Below are 17,605 nucleotides of genomic sequence, written 5' to 3' on the forward strand. Positions count from 1 at the left end.
TCCTTCCCTGTTTATCCGGTGGTGCTGCAAGAGCATCTCTCGGTAATTTCAGCTCTGAGCTTCAAATTTTAACCACTTAACCCTTCCCTTCTCCGTGACTTCCCTTGACTCTGTTTGGAATTTTTTTACCTTAACCGTCTCTGTAACCGCTGCAACTAATTTCCGGCCACCGGAAATGGCAGACACCAGCTTTCCCGACCCAGTCACACCATTTCCCGATGCCGGAGAGCTACTTTACAGTCATCGGACCTCCTTATATTCTTACCAAGAAGTAGAACTACCATCTCAGCCGCCGCTGCAGAAGCTTCGTCCAATCAGAGGAGGCAACAAGAAAGAGTCAATCGATTATTCAGAATTTCCATTGGGCGTTGAGACCTTGCCTGAGGTAGAATTTCAGGCTCAGGTGTCTAAGCAGAGTGACGATTCACTGATGAGTGCCGATGAAGTAGAGTTGCAGGAACAAGAGATTGATGATGAAAACAAATGGCCGGTGGCGGAGACTCTAGCGTTGATGAAAATTCGGTTCGAGATGGATTCTGAGTTTAGAAATGAAAACCTCAAGGAGCCTCTCTGGGAAATTGTATCTAGGTAAGGCTTTCTTCTTCATAACCGTAGTGCTGATTCATTTCGCATTCTAGTGTAGCCTGCAGGGAATATTTTTTTTCTTCCCAAGAAAACCCTCCTAGTTTAGATGTGGTAGTTTTGATACGTAGATATTGGGAGCCACCTGTAAGGTTGATGTGGCAATTTTGACATGGGAAAACGGGAGATTTTCAAGCTTGTTTTGCCAAGCGGAAGGGTGATGTGGCAATTTTGACAGGTGGATATGGGTAGATTGGTCGAGAATGGATACGTATTTTCGAACACATATCCAATTGCAGCCTTTTTCTCATGAGTCTTTGAATTCTGTGTTGATCATAACAATTATGAAGGTAAAAGCATGAAAAATGTTGGAAACCTTACTTGCTCAAATCTGGTGCCTAAGGGTATCGCCGAGCACTATCTACCTATGAAATCCTTTACCAGAGAGAAAAATCTACCTATAAAATCTCGGCCCAATATAAATTTGAGTATGGAATGGTAGTTGAACTCCATGTGGGCATGTCATTGAATGGTCTGTAATTGATACATGGCTAATCGGGGGAAATCATGCCAATTGAAAATCTGAAAGTTTTCACTTCAGCCACCAAATGACATGATTGGGTGGGAAATTATGTCAAGCATGGCACATGCACATCAGCATGGTGCAGTGGTGCTGTCCTTTTGTATAATTTCACTTTAACATGTCTTCTCTATTATTCTGCTAGGATTTCTGATAAAATGGTGTCAAAACAGCTATTTCACCCGTCTTGGCACCATCTAGTTTAGCTATTTGGTGGATGATTTTAACTGTCTAGACCAATAGAGGATCCTGCACCTAAAGCGAGATTAGCTAGATGTCAAATTTTGGTTATTAATTCAATCATATGGTTCAGTTGTATTTGAATTCCTAATCTTCTCCGAGTAGAGGCATAGGATGACCATATAACAAGTCAATAAAAGATGGTGAATAGGGATCATGTATGGACTTTATCTAGCTTTCTCATTTTTGTAGTTAACAAGTTATCATATTGACTCCAAAAGTTAGGAGCATTAGGACAATAATGGAACATAGAGGTGCAAATAGTGGATTTGGATGGACAAGCTGGGTGGTGGAAGAAGCATATGAGAATTTTAAGGAGATTCCAATGAAGCTTATTTTTTTCTTGGTAAAGGGATCTTAATTCGGTCGTATTAAATAGCTTCATCGTTGCCTGTTGAAACTTGAAATCACATTCAGCTTCTTGTAGATGGAAGCTTGAGCCATGTTTTACTAGTTGACCCCAGCGGCCCAGCCCAACCTTGGATCAACAATTCAACATTGTGCTTGTTGTCAATGTTATGCTATTAGGTTGTCAGAACCATTTGGCAACATTGAAATTATGAAGGAGGGTTTGAATGACCCTGGGTGTAGCTCAGTCCAAGTGTGGTGGTATGCAATAGAAAACAGAAGGGTGTGTAAGATGTCCTTAACTTCTTTGAGGTGGTGGAAGCTGGCTTTTGTTATAAAAATTAGAACAGGCAGGTTTTGGGTCATTTAAGAAGAAAAAAAAACTGCCAGAATAAAAACCCTTATGGTGATCCCCATGATTTTCATGTTTGTTGGAACTTCTAGGGGGAAATCAGATTATAATCAGGGTGTCTTTTCTTTATTGTGAATGCAACTGTTAATGGCTTTTAACTGTGAAAGCAAGTGAACAAGACATAAGATAACACACATGGTTCTTACACATTTCCTTAATCCCTCTGCATTTTCAACATTCAATATATTTAGTTTTTAACTTTTGTTGTTGACCTGAAATTTTATGCATGGACAATTGATGGTGTTGGCTAGATATGCAGCCAACCTGATCATTGGAGTACCAGGCTGGCTGTTACGTGCGAATTGTGATTCTGTGACATATGAGTAGGCCATTGTGACCATAGTTGTCAGTTGTCACGTCACCTAAGCAAGCAAGGCACCCAAGGTGGGGACAGATTCGGGCGGATCCAACCAAGGCAACACCCTGGATGCCTAGGTGAGGTCTTGACAACTATGATTGTGGCAAACTCTATGGTTGCAATATTGCACTGCCAACTTCTCAAATTATGAGGCATTTTATAAGGATGACATAAAACAGAAAGGAGGCAAAGATATGAGATTGAATCCTGCCTTAATCCCCCTTATCCCATGCCAAAGACCATGTTTTCCTTCACTTGGGGTGGTTGAGGAGAAGAAACCTACATTTTATTTAAGCACAAGTTTAAGATCGTCAACTTAGGGCTGAAATACCTAGCACACATTTTATAAGGACGACTCCAATGGTGACTTGATTTAGATTGTTTTGAGATGCAGGAGAATTTTACAATTCGATCAAGGATATTTTTATGAATTTTTTGTTCCATTGCAAGTTGCAACCTAGACTGGGCAATCAGATTTGCCTGCCAACTTAAGAATGGGGTAGGAGTTACTGTTTATATATGACTTCAATCAAGGGCTGATTTATTGATATTCTCATGTCCAAATGGGCACATGCTTTTCCTCTTTTTTTGAGATGTGGGCTTTTACTTGTTTATTTTTGCTGCTTCTGTTATGTGCTGCATATTTCTTCTATTCCCCCTTTTTTCTATCAAATTTCCTCAAAAAAGGAAGAGCTCCTTATGGAAATCATGCTCTGCTCATGTTGTTTTTTTTTTTAATCAGGTACTATCTTAAAATTTTTATATCGATTGAAATTCATCATTGACCAGTTGAGGTTGATTTATTGCATATTTTAATTTCGTCTTCCTCACTCCAACAACCCCCCCCCCTCAAAAAGAAAAAAGAAAAAAAATCACAACAAGAAAAGCTCATTTGCTGGATTTTCCTAAACTAGTCTTTTGTTGTTGACCAATCAGGAAGCTTGAGAGACTGGGATATCACCGACATTCTATGAAATGCAAGGAGAAATTCGAAAACATCTACCCTAGTATTAAGAGAACCAGAGGAAGACAAGTGGGAGCCAGCAATGCTGACAAGTTCTTCAGTGAACATGTAGCCCTGCATGGTTCAGACGACACACCACCACCACCACCACCCCAATAGCTGAGACCACATTACCAGACAAGACTGGAAACCAAGGTTTATCTCCTGTTGAGATCCCATCCCAATTGGTCAGACTTGAAACCAACTCAGTTGATTTTTCACTTGATTTCAGCACTTGTTCTTCTTCTGATGATTCAACATCAGAGGACATTTCAGAACCCATTAATCGAAAAAGAAAAAGAAAAACAAGGAAGAACTTGCAACATTTCTTTGGAAGTCTAATAAAAAAGGTACTTGAGAAGCAAGATCAAATGCACAAGCAGTTGATAGAGATGATTGAGAAGAGGGAGAAAGATTGGATCACCAGAGAAGAAGCATGGAGGCAGCAGGTAATGGAGAGGTTGAAAAGGGATAAGGAGGTGAGGGACCAAGAGATTTCTCGTAATCTAACCCTTATTTCCTTTATACAGAAGATCCTTGGCAAGGAATTCTACATCCCACAATCCCCAGAAACCTTGTACCCTGAAGAAAATCAAGATGAAGAAAGTGACAAGAAGGACAACAAATTTGATCCAATCAACAGGCGCTGGCCAAAATCTGAGGTACAGGCACTAATCACACTCAGAGCCTCAATGGACAGTAAGTTTCGTAGTGCTACTCCAAAAGGTTCAGCATGGGAAGAGCTATCACTGGCAATGGCATCCATGGGTTATAACCGAAGTGCGACAAAGTGTAAGGAGAAGTGGGAGAATATTAACAAATACTTCAAGAGAACAATGGAGAGTGGCAAGAAACGTCCAAGAAACACAAAGACTTGCCCATACTTCAATGAATTGGAGATCTTGTACAAAAATGGACTCATAAATTCCTCAAATGCCTTCACCATTGTGAAGAATGAAAATGAAGACTGCAGAGGAGATGAAATAGTTACTGCTTCGACACCTGCTTCTAATTCTTTATCAACACATGAGATGATGAAGAATCAAGTTGATGATCAATTTCATGTGCAACAGTCGGACTTGTCCAGTGGTATCCATTGACCAGTTTCCTGATTTCCTTTGTGCACCTCACCATCCTTCTTCCAATATATTTAGCTCATGATTGCTTGAGCACCATGAGAATGAATTACTTCTGTTTCTTAATATACCTTGGATGGATTAATATATAAGAACTTAAAGTTCAATTCAGCAGCCAACCTGTGTAATGGTATCCATTGGTCATTTCTATGATTTGCTGTGGATCTCATTGCCCATTGCCCTCTTCATGCTATCTTCTGCATCGTGAGAAGAATTACTTCTGTTATGTTATTTATCCTTGCAATGGTTTAGAAGAAATAGCCGACCTCATTTAGTATGGGGGAGGCTGAGTGCTTCTTATATGGGTTAGAAGAGACTCTTCTCTCCCCCCCCCCCCCCCCCCCCCAAATTCCTTTTTGCAATGATACCTTTAAATGCAGTGTTCAGTGTTCCGTGAGGCAACTTACTGAGAAGATGCTTCAATGCCTTGACCTGCGGCTAGTCGGTATTAAATTTGTGTTAGTTTCATTCTACTTGTGCCTATTTTCACCCCCTTGTTTTGTTAATTTCATTTCACTTTTTTTTATCTGTAGGGAGAAGAAAAGAAAATAAAAATGACCGGGTGGAGATAACCCGACCTCCAGGGTCATCATGCATGGTGGGTCTTTTAGGTGTGATCATAATACCTGGTGTTGGCCACTGCAGAAGATGAAGATGACACCCATTAACTCTCTAAACAGGGTGGTCCCTTTACAGATAACAAATAGGGTGGTAGTCTCTTTTTAGTACCTAAATTTTCTTTTATTGTCAAGTGCTCAGAGCCTCAAATGCTGCTTGGGGATGTAATGGAGAGAAAAAGGCACAAACCACCAGCTCATCACATTTCTAAATATAGAACAAGTTGGAAGCCTAACAGTGCAGCTTCAGTTGGTTTCTATTGTTTAGTTTCTTACTCAAGAAAGCGTACAGGTGCTGTTGACTCTAACTTAAATATAGCTTAAATGTAGTTTACAAAAAAAAGATAACAATGGATTAAATTGGAACCATCCTGGCAAAGTGGCAATTCATATCAATGCAGTGTCTTGTTTGGTAGACGTATATGCCATTATGATGGTTTCTGGGTTGGTACCTTTCCTGAGTTGTAATTGCTATAAAGTGGGGTTTGGCAAAAAAAAAAAGGTCTCATGGCAGGGTAGCTACTCTTTGTATCTTTTCTCCCTTTTTACATGAAATGATTTCATTCATAATTGCATGATACTTTTCTGACCTATATCATTTGTGTGCTTTTAATTTCTTTTCTTCATATGCTGATTCCATGGATTAATTTTAGAATCAATGCAAACATCAGTGAAATTATAGATGCTTGATAACCCATTAAAAAACAGTTTGTAGTGTTTCTTGCTTTGAGAAATAAAAGAATCGGTTGAGAATTGTTTGATAAAACTGTTTTGTTTCAAATGATTTATGAAACATTAATTGCTATTTATGCTTTGATAAATACTTTGACGCAAGCGACAATTTTTGTGACTGTTTCTTGAAACAAAAGTTATGTACAAACCATGTAACTGAAACAGTTTTTAAAGCAGTATTCATGGAATTTGCCAATATTATTCTAAGCATAAGAAATTAAGAACCTTGATAAAATCGTCTCAAGGTGCTAAAACTTTTGTTGCTTCTTCAACTTTAATGGTTAAGGTTCGTTGATTCTTTCATTTTGGGGTTTTGGGTTTCCATCTCTATTTGAAACCCTAGCCATCATCCTTCCAAAAGGGATTTTTGGGGTTGGTTTTTTTTTTTTTTAGGTCTAGTTCTTCTTTACCTTAACAAATTTTATCAATAAAAATACTCAAATTTGTTTCTCATGTTTTTCAAAATAGAAAAACTTTGGCGTATTATCAAACAACCCCTAAGTAACCAAATACACCGTAAATGTATCCAGTTGAAGTTCTAGACAAAATTTCTAAATTTCTCTACCTCTCTGGATTCAAGAAAAATCGTAATTGCGACAATGTAAATACTTACTATGAGAGGGTTTTAAGTGTTTATTTGTTTGAGATGGATTTTAATCATTTTATCACCTAGCATGGTGGGAAATATTGACGTGACATTTCAAAATTTCATATCAATCTTCTAAATTGGTTTGGTAAATTTATAAAAATTTCTTAATTTTTTATCTATTTATTGTCCTACCTTTTTTTTTTTTTTTCGGGGGGGGGGACATCAATTAAATCTCCAACCGGGGGCCGAGTGGTTGGGACATCACCACTACTAATGGCCCGATGGCCGTCTGTAATAAAACTACGGAGTGGTAGAAGGCCATGATGTTGAGTGGCTAATATTTTTAATGTAATTCATTGGACAACACCATCGGTTGGAATACTAGTATATTGGCCAGACGATGGATCTTGGCCATCCTTTAAACCTTGTAATATAGGTGTAATTACAACTTGTAAACTGAGAAGCAAGATAAAGGTATCTAAACAACAAGTAGCGCATTCAAGGGGCTAGGCTTGTTTGCATTCTTGAACCATTATTGAACAGTGAAACCAATTCCACATTGTCAAATTCAATCACCATATTCTACAAACCAACACCTACAACCTTTTGAAGTCTCTCTCTCGAACAACCATTGCTTCTCCCTCCAAGATATCACAAAACATCATTGGGATAAAACCAGCCCTGAGAGATTGTCCCTCAAAATATTTGTTGTCCTATCTATGATTTGTCAATTAAGCAATTCCAAATTTTTTTTGAAACTTCGGATTTGTTTGGGCCAGCTTACGCCCACCTTGACTACTTCTTAGGGTAGTTATTACATATAATTTAAATATAATGCGAGACTTTGTCCTTAACTTTGAAGAAATACAAATTCAAACTTTCTACATTGAAGTGTTGGTCTTTTGCCAACTGTTCCCTGGTGCTTAAATCTAACAATTTTCTTTGTTCTTCTTGAGAAGAAATGACTTTACCTCTCTTTTTTTGACCTTGACAAAAATTGGTCTTCCTGTATTTCAAATTGCACATCAAATATAACCTATTGTAAGAAAATGGGGTTTAACTGATGACGAGCATTTACTATGTTTTTTAAAAATCTTGAACTAATTAACCTCTTTTTTCTGCAAATCCTTTTTGACTTTTAAAGAAAAGGAGGAAAAAGAGAGCCGATTTTAAAGTATTATTTCAATTTCTTTTAAGCAAGAGCAATTATTTTCTTTTAAATTTAATATAGTGTTAGGCACATTTGGATGTTTACAATAAGGGTGTTAATTGTGTATCGAAACCGTTTAACCGTATTAAACAGCATTTTTCAAAATTTGGTATGGTATGTATTGAAACTTAATTTATTCGGTACAGTTATGGTTTAAGATACTCATACTATCGGTATGTATCGAAACTGTACCGTACCAAATTAAGGGATATAAATATAATTTTACAATTAAAACACTTTACCTTTACCTTATCCCTAATTCCCCATTTTAGTTTTTCATTTCATAATTTACTCTTCTTCTTTGATTTACTTGTTTTGTCTCTATTAATATAAAATTTTATCGATTGTTTGATCGCAATTTTATTAAGACCTTAATGAACTACTACAAAAGTGATATGGGTTCGTTCGTACCAAAATTGTATTACATTAGATACCGTGTTTAAACCGTTTTCCTGCACCGATTTAATATCCAAAACTGTACCGAACCATTTTTGCAAATGCCGAAACTGTACTATACCCAAGGTTTAAAGTATCGAGTATTGTATCGGTCAGACGATTTTAAGAGATGTTTTGTCCTGTATCGAGTATCGTATCGTTATGGCTAATGTATTTTAGTATAATTCAATGGAGAAACGTATCGAGATGTATCGTATCGGTTTGGTCAAATATAGATACGTATCGGCTAGTATTGTATGATATTGTGAGATACTTAAAACCTTGATTGTATCGTGTAAATTCGATATAGTACGGTTCTGATTTTCGATATTCAAATTTGGTATTGTACCCAATTGACACCCTTAGTTTACAATGTAATAAATTTAGGAAAATATAAATATAAAAATTTATAAATTATTTGGTTTACAAATAAATAAGAATTTATTATTTATAAATATATTTATCACACCAAAAATCCATAAAAAAAAAAAAAAAAAGGACGAAGAAGGGCATGATGGGAAATTGAGAAGTTATAACTCCAACAGTCCTCAGTTATGGAGGCATGGGCATTGGCGTCAATTGGAATTTGGTAGAGAAAGAGTTCACTTTTTCGCCATGTTTGGGTTGGGATTTGTGAAGCTGTTTCCTATTGAAGTCCTGGGAAGCAATACAGACGTACAGTATTCCATGCCTTAAAGCTCAGAGACTCATTTGGAAAATCTCTTTGCAAGGAAGAAAGAAGAATTGTTCGATACCCACAATGTCACTTGGCTATGCAGAGAAACTTTCCTACAAAGAAGATGTTGGTACAGTTGGAATGTCTGAGCTTTTCGACCCTCCTGATCTTTTACAACAAAAAGTGGGTTCTTTGATTCTCTCTTTCATTTGGTTATATTGTATTTTGCTTTTTAATCCGTACTGTACTTCATCCCTAATCTTGTGATACTGCAAAGTCCATTCAAATTACTTAGAAAAGCGTGATTTCATCTGAGAATATTTGAGTAATGTTACTTTAGAATGAGTTTGGTGGGCTCAAATTTTTGTATTCTCCCTGTTTGTTTCTGGGTCCCGGCTTATATGTTTTCTACTTCTTTGGTTAGTGTGGAGTCGTTCTGCTAAATGAGTTAATGTTTTGGTTTTAAATAGCTTAATGCTGGAAGTTTGTTTTTACTTCTTCGATGAGTTAGTATCCCTATGCTTATGCTGTTTAAGAATCAGGTTTTTGGAATAGCTACTCTGATTTTATTTAGGGTTATAGAAATTTAGTGGGGAATGCTACTCCATGGGGAAATAGAAATATGACCAGAATCGCTATCATCTTTTTTACCTTTGGATTTTTCTTAACAATGGTTTATGTATTTGAGATATAATTTTGTGCAGTTGATTCACGTTGTAGGAACAAGGATTTGCATCCAGTTATTTTAAAACGGGCTTGTTGTTTTGTACAATTTGTTGACAGCGGATGTTGGACGGATTGGTAGGTTGTTGTTTGATATACAGAGATTAGAAGACCACACAATCAATAAATAAACAAATAAAGAAGATGGAATTGCGTTCATTATATGTTTGTGCTTTCTGCAACTGTTGCATGGTTGATCCTGTGTACTTCCAATTGTTTCTTTCAGGTCAGTACCTGGAAAGGAACAATTTTTTGGGGCCATACTTTCCATTCCTAAGTTCTGATCATGGCTGTGTTGCATATTCACCATTATTGATGGGTTATACGCTGTTCCTTCTTTTGGTGGGCAATGACTTCTTAATTTTTGGGGTTGAAATAAATGTCAAAGAATGTGTGATCCTAACACTCATGGAAGGGTATTTTTCTTTAATACATAATCTTTGTTGAAGGGTTTTCAGTTTTTATTGTTCATTTTTTGGTTGGCATTCACTTCTTGTGCATTTTATTTGAAGCAAACATTCTATGGAAGTTGTAGGCTATTAACTTCGAAAGTTTGTGTTGTATCAAAGTTTTAGCAATTCAGCTTGGCTGATCTCAGTTAAGATGCATAGGCCTATAAGACTTGCTTGATTATGTTCTCTTCTTGTGAGTTGGTGAGCAGTCTGATTGTATCAAAGCTTGTTGAAATTTGATATCAAACCGATGGATGGCTTACATTACATGGTCTTTACTTGAGAGGCATGAGTTCCATTGTTTTTGGTTGTAGATAAGGCAGTTCAAATTTGCATGGTTTATTGTGTCCTTTGTGAGATTTGATGCATAATGTGGTGTTCATATTTGTCAGCACTACTTAGCAAAATCAGAAGCAGATATTTATTATGCACTTATGCTTTTCATATATATTCTTTACTCATATGCTATTTATTTTTGAGTTGCTGACATTTGACATTGAGTTTAGTTGGAACTAATACTGTGTGCAATTGTGGCAATTCTACTTTTGCTTTTGAGCCATGGATAAGAAAATTCTTTTTTTTGGTGGGGAGGGGGGGTTTAACTTTGTAATAAAGTTCTTGTGCTTCTCTTAGGTTTTGCTTATGAACTGGACCATCCCCATCCTGATGGTCCTATGGTGATTCCAACTGAATCTCTTCACGATCTGAGCTCACTGAGAAAGAATTTCCTGTATGACACAATATGCTTTATGAAATAAGTTTTGGTTGTTGGACTTATTGATTATCGGAACAGCAGATGCTTTTCCCTATTCCTTTCCTATGCTCTTTTTCTTTTTATGCTTCTTTTGTAATGGCAGTATTCAAGGTTTAAGGCTTCTTATAATGGTTAGACTGCAATCCTTAGAACTTTTCATTGTCTCTTTCTTATTTTGCTAATCCAAATGGATATTTTTTTGGGTTAAATGACAGATTGAAGAGTTAGCTATGATGATAAAAAAGGTGAGACTTTTTTGTTTATAAACGTGAGTTTTTTTTTTTTTAAAATAATTTTTTTTTGTATTGCACCTAAATTCTCCTGGTTTTTGTTCTTTGCATTGCAGAGTAAGCATCTAGTAGTATTTACTGGGGCAGGAATATCAACTTCTTGTGGTATACCTGATTTCCGCGGTCCCAAGGGAGTTTGGACTCTTCAGGTGAAACAGTAAACTTTATTGAGTTACCGATTTACATTTTTGATTGTTTGAGAAGTAGTTTAAGCAGACCCTTATTTCTATTAGTTGCAATTGTAAATTAGTTTGTTTTGTTTCACCTATGAGAATTGAGTCTTGACCATACCTTTTTGGTTCAAGTAATTTGCAAAGAACCAAGCAACAGGTATCTCTGTCAGAAACAGGCGCCTAAGTCTGAGTTGTATCAGTATCAATACATACCTATAATAACAACAACAACAACAACAAGCCTTTTCCCAACTAAATGGATGGATCCTTGCCTTGCAGTCAGCTTTATTTGACACCATACTAGATACAAGGCCTAAGCTAAACATCTCCTTTCTCAAAACTTCTGTTAAGGTTACTCTAGGTCTGCCCCTAGTTCTTCTAATTCCTTTAATTTGGATTAAATTGCTTCTCCACATAGGGGCAATTAAAAGCCTCTGTTGAACATGTTTATGAAAATATGTCCCAGTGCAGATGTTTTTTTCAATGTGATTTGATGTTACTATGTAAACTCATAATAAACTATGATTTTTGCATTACTATAGCTAACTGCAATAATATTATTTTTTATTTTGTTAATTTCATGGAGTTGCAGCGTGAAGGAAAAGGTGTGCCTGAAGCATCGTTACCATTTCATCGTGCAGTTCCAAGTTTGACTCACATGGCGCTGGTTGAGCTAGAGAAAGCTGGTATTTTGAAGTTTGTTATAAGCCAGGCATGTTCCTGAGTTTACATATTACATATCTACTAATAAATATATGAAATTGATGGTGGCTCCTTTCCAGCATTTATTCTTTTCTATTATATCATTTAAAGCTATAGTTCTTTATCAAAGAGGCTCATATTTGGTTTTTGGGTAACTGTACTAAAAAAATGTTGAAGACAGGAAGTTATTACAGGATTTGGACCGTTATTGGAGAAATTAATAATTTAACATGTGCTCGAGTATCTGATGTCATTTCTATGAACTTATATTTCCAGAATGTGGACAGTCTTCATCTTCGATCTGGAATACCAAGGGAGAAACTTTCTGAATTACACGGGAATTCCTTCAGGGAACTTTGCCCTTCTTGTGGAGCTGAGTAAGAGTTATCTTTCAATCACAATTTACATCCTTATTATGCCTTGCAGTTTTCTTCTAATATTTTTGAGGCCATGCTTGATGTGTTAAGAGTCAAAAGCATTCTTTAATGTGTTATGCAAAAGATATAGCTTGCAAATACTCTTTGTTGAAATTCTATTGAACTCAATTCAAGGTATTTGCGAGACTTTGAGGTGGAGACTATTGGACTGAAAGAGACATCCAGACGTTGTTCTGATGTTAAATGTGGAGCAAAACTCAGGGATACAGTCCTCGATTGGGAGGTAATTATTTTTTTCCTGTTTGCAATGTAGTTGGATGATGAGTGTGGAGAAATGTAGATTTGTTTATAAATGTTTGCTTGGGGCTTGAACAATTGTGCTTAACTTAGACAACCTGCAAACCAGCTTGAATCCTTGTGTTGGCTACTATAATGAGTCACTGTTTGTAAAATAACTACCTTTTATGCATTTAGAAGAACTAACTAAGCAAGGCTTGAAAATAGTGCATTAGTCTTCCCTTCTACATGTGCTCATTATTATTCACTTGGTTCACATTAAGTTGCACCTATGGCTTGCTAATTGTAGGATTAGTGATGCAGGGAGTTCTTCACTTATGTTATGTATCCCAGAACCTGAAAATGAGTACCTACTGTGGAGGAAGGGGTAAGAGTGTGGAGGAAATTCTAGAGCCATGATAAAATTCAGACCTTAGTCTATCATGGCCTAGGTCATTGGCTTTGTTTTATTTAGTGTGGTACTAATAGTCTAATTACAGTCAAAGAAGTAAATAAAATAATAACAAAATAAAAATGACCAAGACTCCTCAACATAGATTAACGTAAACAAACTAATGTAGAGGAAGTTCAACTAAGAACAACTCTATAATTGGACCAACAACAGGTTGTAGCATAACATTTATCAAAATTGCAAGAAAATCAGGATTAATAACTTAGAGATAAGAACCAATCAGCAAAATAAATCTAGGTTTGAACTTTGTATTGGTCAAGTGAAGAGATGTTGAAGGGCTGGGGTGATCCAATGATAAGCCAATTCTGATGGTTAACAACTAAAATACTAGGCAGACTCAAAATTTCAAGGTTTGTTAAGATCTTGCCAATGATAATTACAACTGCAAACCAGGGTCGGGTGGAGCTCTTGGTGGTCTGAATTAATCTTCCAAACACATGCTGGGTTATTGAAGGTCGAAGTTGTAGAAGAAACAAGACTGAGAAGCAGGTTCATGGTGATGTTACCACGATTCTTGGGTTTGCGTGATTGTTTCCCTAGACTTAGGGTTAACCCAGAATCCTTTCCTTGTGAACGAGCAAATTAGTTATCAAACCTGGGAATGGGAGATTTTAATGACCCTAGATGGGGTGATTACTGTTTAGGAAAATTAGAGTTTTGGTAAAAGATGGGGATTAACAAAAACCTAAAGGGCTGTAGAATTTGGTTAACCACGGAATGTGGGATGGGTATAAGGTTTTGTTGAGAAGTTAGGGTCCTAGGAAGATCCTAGAGAGTAGAGACAGGTTAGGATTTTGCTAATTTGAGATGGGTTGGTTTTGGGATGGTTAGGGTTTTAACCTAATTCGTATGGGATTGTTTTGAGATACCCAGAATCACCCTAAAGCTGAGAGAAAGGGCTGTGGTTAGGTATGGGAGGGTTTAGGGATGATGAATGAAGGTATGGATAAAGATATTGGCTGTTATAGGGTTCTTGGTTGATCTTTGATTGGATTCCTGAATTCTTGATTGGATCCTGGGCTTTTCACTCCTTTCTTGATCTATCTTTCTTTTCTTTTCCTTTCTTCTTCTTCTTTTCCCCCCTCTTTCCTGAATATCTCTTTTCTTCTAATTTTGCTGCAAGATCAAGAAGGGGGAAAGAGGGGCTGAAAGAAAGAAAGAGGATGGAAGGGTGCCACAGGGTTTTGGGGGGTGGGGGTGGGGTGGGATAGGTTCTTCAGGGATGCCGCAAGGGTGGGGGAGGGGTGTGGGTGAGGGAGAAGTGGCTGCACTGCTGTACTTGAATCTGCTGCTGGGTTGTTGAATTGGCGCTGGAGATTGGAAGAAGCTTGCTAGAATTGATGAAGAATACCTTCTAAAACTGCCATGGCCCTCCCAAGAAAGCCACTTCTTGATTTCCCTCAGGACTCAATTCTTTGTATTCAATTCGACTTATCTTTACAATGAGAATGGGTGAGCTATATATATATAGCCTTCAGTCAGAGGGAAAAGACTTAGACTCTAACTAGGAAACAAAACTTGACTTAACTAGGGAATCCTTTATAGAGTAGGATCCCCTTTACGACTCAATTAAATAACAACCACAAATAAAAGCTAATTATCCAAAAAGGATCTTTATTTAAAATAGATTCTAATTGGGATTCCAATTCTAACTAGGATTCTCATACATGGTATGTGTTATCACAAGATCTTGCTTTTTTGAGATGTTGAGACGAGATCGCAGCCACTCAGCCACTTTAAATGTCATCTCTCAAGCTAGACAGGTTGAGATCTCGACCTATCTTGCTCTCTCTCGCCTCCCAAATCACCAAGACCTTCTAAACCTCCATTTTGCCTAATTTTTTGTTAGATTGATGTCGGATTTTGACCTACAGCAAGGTTTAGTACATCTGCATCAAGAATGAAAGATCAAACAAGGCCATTTGAAGGAGTTCTTCAATCAAGGCCACAACATCTATTCAAAAGGATATACTGCCCCAAAGATAATCTTCATGTAATCTCTCCTTGGGCCCCATAGAATCCCCTAATAATATTCTCACTAAGTTCAAATATCAGGCTGGATAGGCAGTGGAAACTACCAATGGTAGTGGGAATTTTTGGTGGAGCAGTGAAATGATCAGAAAGAACATTAACGGCACGAGCACTTTGATGGGCTGACACTAACACTGAGAGGCAAAAGCTAGGGAATGAATGGGATTAGATACCCCAGTAGTCCTCGTTGTAAACAATGGAAACTAGACATTGTGCATATCAACCTGAATTTGGCATAAATTAATATCTAATCCTCAGAATCAGGTGACTTCAACTCCATTATTGATACTATGAATCATAATTCAGCTTGCATCACTTATCTGATTTATCCATGGTGGGAGAATACCAATATCGGTTGAGATATACCAAATTTCTAGCGTAAACTTGGTGGCCCATCTCGGTGGGTTTTAGGGCCCCGATTGGGCTGAAACTTGGTATTTAGCCTATTTAAGGCCTTTTGAACGCACTAGTGGCCTTAGATTTGTGAGAAAATAACCCAAAGTACGTCTTCTAAGTCAACCCTATGTGTAAAACCGAAATGAAATGCAAGGTTAGACACTATGTAATGTAGAGATATCAAGTAATTCAAGTTATCAACTATCTAGTATCAAATACATTAACATCAAACTATCAAAGAACTTAAATGTCTTCAAAATTTTACAACCATAAGAAGTTTTAGACTTTTAGTAAGTCATAAATCATAATCCATAAGTTCACAATCACAAGAGTACAAGAGTAACAAGATTACAAGACTATAACTCTTGGGTTTATACTAGTAGATCAACATATATTTATACTAGACTCACACACCCATTGTAGAACATTCTATTTAAAAAAAACTCAAATTTGGGGAAAAATCTTACCTTTGTTGAAGATCTAGTTGAAATAGGCTTGAATGATGATAATTTGATGTTGCAGATGTGTTAAGGATGTTTAGAAGTTGAATCCCCAACAAATTTCGGCGAAAAATAAAGTTTCCGGCAAGTTTTGAGGGTTGCAGTGAGAAAGAGGCGAGATATGCCTCTCTCGAGCGAGATAGGGGTTTTAAAATCCCCTAAACCAGGTGGTTGGACCAGAGATGGCCAGATCTCCCATCTCTCAGATCTTGTCTCTCCTCTTGTCTTGCTATCCCAAGATACTGAGATATATCACAAGATCTCCCGAACCAATTTCTTAAAACTACAAGTTCATGGCCAAAAAGAAAGAGTTAGGTTCCAGAGGACTAATTGGTCGAATTGCTAGTTTTTTTATATGAAAGACCCAAAAGATAATGCAGACCTTAGAAAGACTCTGGTATGGTGGGTTAAACAATGGGAAAACTGAAATAAGAAAGGGAAGATTGCAGGGGAAGGAAAGAAAACAACAAGCACACACTCTCAAATGACAACACACTCAGGCCTCTATCTCAATTTGTTCTAGCAATTACTCGATTACGAGCAAATATATAAGGGAATTAATAAGACTCCTACCAAGTACTAAGACTTGAACTACAGATAACCTTGCAACTCAACTCTAACTCTATCTCTCATACATAAGAAACTAAACTAGTAAAGATTTAAAAATAAAATACTGAAGTAATTTAAGTTTTTAAGTCCAACCCTTGATGGACCAAACCCCATTGGACCACTTCTCTTGATTCTTTTATCATTTATGGGTCCAATGGAATTCATAGCTGTAGGAAGAAGCCCTATCAAATAGACTTTTTTGCCCCTCTGTTGACCATATTCGATTGTTAATATGTAGGAGAACCAATACTACAAGCAATCCTACTTTGATCATACAATATTGATTCAATATTTGTGTCTGCATTTTGACTTGTAAAAGATGAAATTCTCACACACAATTCTCAAAGTGGGAGTCCCCTTTTTTTTGGAATATTAAATAATTCATCACCAAAGAAAATAAAGGAAATACAAAAGCACAGGCGACAAAGCCTAGGCAAAACGAGGCAGAGGCCTCAACTAAGAAGCAACCTAAGAGGCATTGAGCCAAACAACTATCTAAGAGCAACAATTAAAGCAAACTCATTACAAGCACAAGTGGCCCAATAGGAGAGTAAGAGGCATCGAGCCTAGCAACTATCTGAGTGAACAATAAAAGCAAGCTTTATACAACACAGAGGCCCATAGTGACACATAGAAAGAGCCCGAGCTAAACTGATGCAGTCTCCAATCCTAGCCATGAGAAGCTTTCCTTGTAACAATGCACATGGACCTACTCAGCAGCACCATGGTCGCAGGGAAGCTAGCATCACAAGGTTGAGACGAAGAATGAAGAGAACAAATCAGAGTCCTAAACAAATTCAGAGAGTTCAACAACAATGGCCCTAATGGCTTTCCCCCAGAGCCAGAGAAGCGCCATTAATGGCTAGAACCCTCGACGAAATCAAGCAAACACCAGAAACAAGACAAGAAGAGGAGGAGAAACAGAGAGAGGA

The 17,605-nt window shown here is 37.2% G+C and overlaps 1 protein-coding gene and 1 pseudogene across 3 annotated transcripts in view; both read left to right on the top strand.

Annotated features, from left to right (window-relative positions):
• Positions 1 to 4,934, top strand: LOC149003029 (trihelix transcription factor GTL1-like; annotated as a pseudogene). The gene is made up of 2 exons (XR_016170386.1): positions 1 to 588; positions 3,457 to 4,934. The product of XR_016170386.1 is annotated as a trihelix transcription factor GTL1-like (transcript).
• A 3,885-nt stretch (positions 4,935 to 8,819) lies between these two features.
• The window catches only part of SRT1 (sirtuin 1), a 33,682-nt gene continuing 24,896 nt past the window's right edge, over positions 8,820 to 17,605 (top strand). For both annotated transcript variants that reach the window (XM_089139002.1, XM_089139003.1), the window contains exons 1-6: positions 8,820 to 9,101; positions 11,063 to 11,092; positions 11,194 to 11,286; positions 11,903 to 12,022; positions 12,289 to 12,389; positions 12,564 to 12,672. In XM_089139002.1, the coding sequence (XP_088995128.1) occupies positions 9,003 to 9,101; positions 11,063 to 11,092; positions 11,194 to 11,286; positions 11,903 to 12,022; positions 12,289 to 12,389; positions 12,564 to 12,672 (552 nt within the window). In that variant the 5' untranslated portion in view covers positions 8,820 to 9,002. The remainder of the gene's footprint in view (positions 9,102 to 11,062; positions 11,093 to 11,193; positions 11,287 to 11,902; positions 12,023 to 12,288; positions 12,390 to 12,563; positions 12,673 to 17,605) is intronic.

This window comes from Hakea prostrata, chromosome 10, assembly GCF_041222555.1.
Source record: "Hakea prostrata isolate BN-2017 chromosome 10, UWA_Hpros_2, whole genome shotgun sequence".
NCBI classification, from domain to species: Eukaryota; Viridiplantae; Streptophyta; class Magnoliopsida; order Proteales; family Proteaceae; genus Hakea; species Hakea prostrata.